General features: G+C 35.4%; 1 protein-coding gene across 1 annotated transcript in view; it reads right to left on the bottom strand.

Annotated features, from left to right (window-relative positions):
• Nucleotides 1–4,820, bottom strand: part of LOC106872413 (pancreatic triacylglycerol lipase) — a 75,770-nt gene extending 70,950 nt beyond the window's left edge. The window contains exon 1 of the mRNA XM_014919409.3: nucleotides 4,611–4,820. Within this exon, the coding sequence (XP_014774895.2) occupies nucleotides 4,611–4,695 (85 nt within the window). The 5' untranslated portion in view covers nucleotides 4,696–4,820. The remainder of the gene's footprint in view (nucleotides 1–4,610) is intronic.
• Nucleotides 4,821–8,551: the final 3,731 nt, after the last annotated feature.

The raw sequence follows: 8,551 nt of genomic DNA, 5'->3' as shown, positions 1-8,551 counted from the left end.
AACAATTTGTCAAAAATTGATTTAATCTTTCGAGCAAACATTAGCTCTGTGGGCAACTTGCCTGAACTGGTATTCAGATTGGATGTTATTCTGTACACCCTTAAGAATTTAGTTTGTGCTTCATCACTTCTTAACTCATTCCTTGCTTTTTTTAGCACTCACTTGAAAGTATCTATGAATCATTCTACTAATCCATTTGACCTCGGGTAGTAGGGTTAGGGTTAGGGTTAGGGTTAGGGTTCAGCATGTGCTTGATTACATACATTTTGCAGAATTTCGTGAACTCGTATCCTGTAAATTGTGTTCCATTGTCTGATGCTATGATGTCCAGAAAACCGTATTGAGCAAAAAGTTCATTCAGGAACTTTATTGTTGCCTTTGTGATAGGTTGACTGCACCTTCATACTTCTGGCCATTTGGTAAAGCTATCAACGATGATCAAGTAGTACCCGCCATTCACTGGTCCAGTGTAGTCTATATGTACCCTGGACCACAAACTATCCATTTCAGGCCATGACTGGTATTTCATAGGTGGTGCCTTGTCTGCTAGTGCACAACCTCTATATGATTTTACAAAATTGTAACCCTGAGCTCTTTGGAGATCGCAGTTATGGAATGAGATATCATGTATATATATTATGTATATATGTACACACACACACACACAAACACACACACACACACACACACACACACACACACACAAACACACACACACATACGCACGCACTCACATATGTGTGCCCAGAGTAAATATATTATATGTGTCTGCAAGTGTTTTTGTATATAGAAACATATACAGTAATCACTCACCATGCCACAGTTCACCTATCCCACCCTCAGTACATTGCGGATTTTTCTGGCTAAAATATGTAAATTATACTCCTTGGTATATTGCATGTTTCTGCAGCCAATAAGTATTTATATTTTTTTAGATTTTAATTATTTTTGTGGTAAAATAAGCATTTTCATGCCTAAAAATCAATAAATTAATACATAAAAATACAGTACAGTACTGCACTGTATAACACATTAATTAAAACATATTAAAAGAAAATACGTAGTGTACCATAGATGAGTAAACAAAGAATCACACATACTGTATGGAAAACAAAACTCTGGAGGTGAATGTGTGGTGCGTGGTGCTGCTTTGCATTTGTGAATAAAATTGTGAATTTATTTCAAGCCCTACAATGTCACCCAAATGTTCTGCACCTTATAAGGCTTCTGGCAGTGAACCCAAGTGCCAGAGGAAGACACTTACCATAACAAAGAAGGTGAGACTCCTCGACATGCTTAAGGAAGGGAGAAGGATGTAGGCCGCCATTATTGCATCATTGAATCTACTGTTTGCTACATCAAGAAAGACAAAAAGATAAAGGAGACAGCAAAAGTAACGTTTATCAAGACAGCAAAAAGGGTGGTAACTTCCTGCAATAAGGCCATCGTAAGGATGGAGTCTGCATTAACCCTTTGGATCAGTGACTGCGGGAAGAACATTGCACTGGATATTAACACCATCCATGAGAAGGCCAGGCAGCTGTACAAGTTTACCGATGGTGATGACGACAACCTAGATGACCCTGAACCAGGACCATCTATGGTATCTCCTACCAAACCAACTGAATTTAATGCCAGCAGGGGCTGGTTTGATAAATTTCAAAGGAGGTTCAGCCTTAAGAGAACCTGCATGGAGAACCTGCCTCTGCTGACAAACCCGTCACTGAGGAGTACATGAATGAGACGTTCAAGACCATCGTTGAGGAAGGGTGATATTCACATAAACAAGTTTTCAATATGGATGAGACTGGCCTCTTTAGGAAACAGATACCATCACAGACTTTCATTACAAAGGAGGAGGCCAGAGACCCTAAATTTAAGGCGTACAAAGATCGCATCACAATTCTAATATGTGGAAATGCTGCGGGTTTTATGATAAAGCCAGGGCTTATCTATAAGTTCCAAAACCCAAGGGCCCTCAAAAACAAAAATAAGAACCTGCTGCCAGTGCATTAGATGCACATTCATAAGGCATGGATAACAAAACCACTGACATCTGATTGGTTGCACCAGCGCTTCATCTCCGAAGTCAAGCTTTATCTTGTCAAAAAAGGACTAGAATTCAATGTGCTTCTCCTAATGGACAATGCTAGAGGTCACGCGCTTGACTTGTAGTATGAGGGCATGCAAATCGAATTCTTACTGCAGAACATCACATCATTGATCCAGCCCATGGACCAAGGCATTGTTTGTGCTTTTAAGGCGCTCTATATGTGAAACTCCCTGCAACACCTGGTCGAGGCTATGGACCCATATGATAACTTCTTGCTGAAGGAGTACTGGCATGGGTACACCATTGCAATGTGTCTCCAAAATATTCAGAAGCCCATAAAGGAGATGAAGAATGAAACTTTGAATGCCAGCTGGAAGAAATTGTGGCCAGAAGTAGTCCATGGCTACAAAGGATTCTCTCCTGGTGAAATGCACCACTCTGCAGTAGATAAGGTGATAGTTGAGGGATTACTGAATATGTATTTTATGTATGTATATATATATATATATATATATATATATATATATATATATTTATATATATATATATATATATATATATATACACACACATATATATATATACATATATATATACATATATATATATATATATACATATATATATATATATATATATATATATATATATATATATATATATATATATATATGCGAGTAAAAATAAATACAAAAAAGGTGGGTTTTTTTGTATGATTGTGTATAGAGGAATATATTATTTTGCTTAAAAGAGTTCCAACACTGTCTGTTTTTTATGTTTTATTTATATTCCTGCAGAACTAATGTGGGGTATAGAATATGGAATATACAATATATAATATGATATACAATATACAATATAAAATAAAATAAAATAAAAATGGATGGCACCATGAAAGAAAGTATTGAATGTAGATGAAATATTGAGTGTTCAATAGAAAGGATCAAATATATAAATATATAAATATAAATATATATATATAAAGGCGACTCGAGTTTCAGGGCTATTTCCCTTCGTCATGGCCGGTATGACAGACTTTAACAGACTGTCATATATATATATATATATACATGAAGAGCGTAGCTCGAAACGTTAAAGGCTTTCCGTATTCCCGAGCGTCATACTAATACATCCTTTTGTTGTTTACACCACCTGTCCTTGTCTGTTGTTGTTTTTTTCGTACATTCTCCCATATATATATATATATATATATATATATATATATATATATATATATATATATATATATATATATATATATATATATGTGTGTGTGCATATATAAGTATATGTATTTATGCGCTCACACACACACACATGCATTCATGTTTGTGTGTATGTTTTTATACTGACTATAATGACTCTTACAGGAGATTATTATAGATATTATTATCTTCTGAATGTGATCTGTTGCCATTGTTAGAATTACTTGTATTTGGGAAAAAATGAATGGTAACATTCATAACTTATAATTATTTTATTTCTGGTGATTCATGGTTGAGAAGATATCACTAGAAAGAGGCAATCAGCTGTAATAATTATTAAGCTGGAACCTGAACATGATCAAAAAAGCTGTTAGAAATAGCAACCAGGATTCATGCCTTGAAAATGAGAAGGATAAATTAAATAATAGAGTCTAAGACATTCCCCCAAGTGTTGCAATCATTGTAGGTTAAATACTGCTGATCATAGGTCTGCTTGATCAGTTTTACCAAGGGCTAAATAACAATTGCTTACAAGGGAGCCTCTACATTTTGCTGGGTCTGCTAGAAATAACAGCCAAATAACCCTCAAATCATACTTTTCCATTTTTAAAAGAACATTGTGTAAGATGCACTATGCTTAAAAATAAAAAAAAATATGGGGTGGTCATTCATGGAATGTTTTTGACCAAAGACCTGACCCATTAGAACTAACTTGGAGTTAAACAACAAGAATAACAATTGCATTAACCCTTTTGGTACCATATTTTTGTTAAAATGACCAACCTTTGTTTCAATTAATTTTGAAATTAATAAAGAATTTAGTAAAATAATTGCATTGTTATTAAGCAGGTATAGGCAGCAAAGTGGCAGAATTGTTCACACATAAGACAAAGTATTTTGTAGCATTTTTCCATCTTTATGTTTTGAGTTCAAATTCTGTCAAGTTTGACTTTGCTTTTCATCCTATTGGGATTGATGAAATAAATATCAGCTGAGCGCTGGGTTTGATGTAATTGACTATCACCTTCCCACAAAGTTTCAGGCCTTGTGCCTACAGTGTAAAGGATTATTAAGCAGGTGTTTGGGACATAAATAAACCTGAAATTTTGAAGGCAGGCTTTAACTGAAATCACTTTAAAATAGAAAATTTATATCATAAACCCAGATGTGGTGTTGGGTGTATAGGTCTCAAAAGGGTTAACAATGTACTGAAAAAAGCAAAAATCTCTGTGAAAAAGTTTCAATCCATTCTGATCCAGTCAATTTAATCCCAATTTATGCAAAAATGGAATAGAAAAAAAAAATAAATATAAAGAATTGAAAAAAATTGACAGTTGGAAAAGCTTACTTACGTTTTGAAATAATTGTTGCTGAAGCCAATATGCCAAAGAGCAAAATTATTGCAATAAATTTAAACATTTCCTTTAGAAATTGCATTTGGAATGATAAACAAAAGGGAAAGGAAATTCTCTATATATGTATGTGTGTATATATAAGTATATATATAACGCGTAGAAGAATAAAGATAACTAAAGTCGATGTATACTTATAGTTGCTCTGATAAAATTGCAGTTGATGGTAGTTATTTATATAAGTTATGAACTACTTAGCCAGTACTTAAAGTTATAAGCTGATATCTGGTGTATAAATGAAAGACATTTCAGAGGGCGTGACAATTCTTATGTAATAACAGATGTTGTTATTGTTTCCCCGAATGACAGTAACAACAGCAACAATTGAATATTACCATCCCCTCAACACCCACCCACTCTTTGCATTGATGTCTGTGCCTGTGTGATGATAAGGACCTTCACTTGATCAGCCATGCATAATATCACAGCCACAGCTCCCACCACCACCACCACCACCAGCACAAACACCACTGCTGTTGCCGCCACCATCACTGTAGCTGCCACCACAACCACCACCATCACCACCATATATATATATATATAAATATATATATTATTGTGTCTGGAGAGAGTCATTCTCTTTTAGTGCCTTATTACTTAACACTACGGTTCGATTGCCACTCATTTACTTATTTATTTTTTCTAAAATTTCTGCTGCAACTTGCAACCTCTTCAATAGTTGTTGACTCTGTCCATTATCAGAGCTGCGTTCTTTCAGTTTGTTTGTTTGCTTGTTTGTGTGTATGTGTGTACGTTAGTGTGCATGTGTATACACATGTATGTATGTATGTATGTATGTATGTATGTGTGTATGCATGTATGTGTGTGTGTATGTTTGTACGTATGTATTCTGCATATTCATGTGTTTGTGTGTTCATGTTTGTGTGTTCATGTTTGTGTGTGTGTGTGTGTGTGTGTGTGTATTTGTGTGAGTACCTCTGTCTCCTTGTGTGTGCATGTTTGAGTGTGTTTATGTGTATGAGTTTGTGTGACTATGTAGGTGCATCTGTTATGTGTGGATATGTGTTTTCAAATGTGTCCTTGTGTGTGTGAAGTGTGTATATGGTCATGTGTTTAAGTCTTCATTTGTGTGTGTATGTGTGTGTATGTGCTTAACTGTCCATATTAATTAAGTACTTATGGATAGATATTATCCACCTGTTTACTTACATATCCACTTACCTACATATATATATATACAAGGGTTGGATAAAATAATGGAAACACCAAGCATCATAGCATCATAATTTTGAAATATCTATAAAACCCGTCAAAAGTTTGTTTATTTTTATGCTTTTTGATTTATTTTTAGTGTTGCTTAATATGTTTTGCTAAAATTGCTGTTTCTTTTCAGATATCATAAGGAAAAAGTAATTAAAATTCATTAAAATGACGGATCTATCGGACTTTCAAAGAGGTCAAATTGTTGGTGCTCGTATGGCAGGCATTAGCATAAAAAAAAACAGCCGAAATGTTTGGTGTATCAAGAAGTACTGTCTCAAAAGTAATGACAGCCTTTGAGAAAGTGGGAAAAACCTCTTTGTTGAAACAAAACTCTGGAAGAAAACACAAACTTTCAGATAGGGAACATCGGACTCTTACGTGAATTGTTAGAAAGGATCACAAAAGTACAGCTCCCAAAATTACTACAGAGCTTAATGACTACTGCGAGAACCCAGTTTCCACAAAAACTGCTTGCTGGGAGTTGCACAAAGCCAGATTTCAGGGGACGGCTGCAATCAGAAAACCACTACTTTCAAAAATAAATGTTGCAAAGCATTTAGAGTGGAGTAAAAACTTACAGATTTGGTCCCTAGAGTAGTGGAAGAATGTTATTTACTCAGATGAGTCATCCTTTATCTTATATCTGACCACTGGCCAAGTATACATGTGGAGACAGCCCAAAGAAGCATTTGACCCAGACTGCCTTCTTCCAACTGTTAAACATGGAGGAGGATCTATGATGAACTGGGGGGGCTATATCTTGGAAATCCGTGAGCCCAATGGTTTCCCGTCGTGGCAGAATGTAAGCATTTTATCTGATCAAATTCATCCTATGGTTGCAGAACTGTTTCCATAGGGAAACACAATCTTTCAGGATGATAATGCACCAACTCATACGGCTAAATGTGTGACTGAATGGCACGAGGAACATTCTAGTGCAGTTGAATATCTTATCTGGCCACCACAGTCCCCAGATCTCAATATTATTGAACATTTGTGGTACATTTTAGAAAAACAAGTAAGGAGTTGATATCCTCCACCATCATCACTACAAGAACTGGAGACTGTTTTAGCTGATGAATGGACAAAAATTCCTTTGGAAACAATTTAAACCTTGTATGAGTCCATACCTCATAGAATTCAAGCTTTAATTACTGCCAAAGGTGGTCCTACCCCATATTAAAATAAATTTGTTTGAAATTTTATGGTATTTCCATTATTTTGTCCAACCCCTGTATATATATATGTGTGTGTGTATATATATATATATATATATATATATATATATATATATATATATATATATATATATATATATATATATATATATATATATATATATATATATATATGTACGTCTACATAACACCCTACTAATGTATATATGTGGAGGCACATGGTCTAGAGTAGCAGACTTGTGGTCGAGGGATCGTGGGTTCAAATCTCACATCGGGTGATGTGTGTGTTTATGAGTGAAACATCTAAGTTCCATGCAGCTCCGGCAGAAGGTAATGACAAGCTTCTGCTGACTCTTTCACCACAATTTCCTCTCACTTTTTCCTCCTGCATCTAGCAGCTCACCAGTGATGGACTAGTGTCCTGTCCAGGTGGGGAAGCTATATGCCAATGAGACCAAGAAACCAGCCTTTATGAGCCAGGCATGACTCGAGAAGGAACAACAACAATGTATATATAAACAGACATTAAATAATGATGATGATTATTAAGGTGGTGAGCTGGCAAAATCATTAGCATACTGGGCAGAATAATTAGTGAGATTTTGTCTGTCATTATGTTCTGGGTTCAAATTCCACTGAGGTCAACTTTGCCTTTATTCCTTTCAGAGTTGATAAAATAAGCACCAGTCGATCACTGGGGTCGATTTAAATGATTTAGCCCTTCCCCCAAAATTACTGGCCTTGTGCCAAAATTTGAAACCATTATTGTTGTTGTTGCTTTTTGTATCACTAAGACAACCCTTCAAATTGCTCATAAGTTTTACTTGTTCTGTTTCAAAAATCTATCATTTAAAAATTCTTGTTCCGTGTTTTTAACAAGCTCACTGGCTAACTGTGACACCAGTGCCTGTTGTGGCACTGCTATCTCTAGTAGTTAAGTGTCCATCATTGATAAAACCATAATCAAAATCATGTGATCTAAGGGTCTCATTGCTGGAGGTGGCAGGGAATTTATTTCCTTGCTAGTGATATAAGCCGTTAGAGTGCGACACTTCTTCACATAGTTATCCTTGTCCATACATATCACATGACTATACCAGCACAGTCGTCTCTCTTACACACCACACCTGATGCCTCTTATGCTCAACTTTTTACACAAGATGCTTACACTCTGTCATGCATGCATACTAATAATAATAATTGTTTCTAATAAGGCACAAAGTCATTAATTTTTTTAGGGAAAGAGTCAGTTGATACCAAGAATCCCAGGACTTGACTGGCACCTTATTTCATGGACCCTGGAGGAGTGAAAAGCAAAGCTCCCCTTGGTAATATTTAAACTCAGAGGATCAAAGAAATATTGCCAGTAATTTTATCTGACTCTCCAACAACTCTGCCAATCAACCATTCATAATGATGATGATGATGATGATGATGATGATGATGATGATGATGATGATCATGATTATGATCATGATG

The sequence above is a fragment of the Octopus bimaculoides genome, chromosome 8, assembly GCF_046866305.1.
Source record: "Octopus bimaculoides isolate indiv1 chromosome 8, ASM4686630v1, whole genome shotgun sequence".
NCBI lineage: Eukaryota > Metazoa > Mollusca > Cephalopoda > Octopoda > Octopodidae > Octopus > Octopus bimaculoides.
The sequence above is the reverse complement of the archived record's forward strand: the minus strand, read 5'-3'. Positions and strand labels throughout refer to the sequence as shown.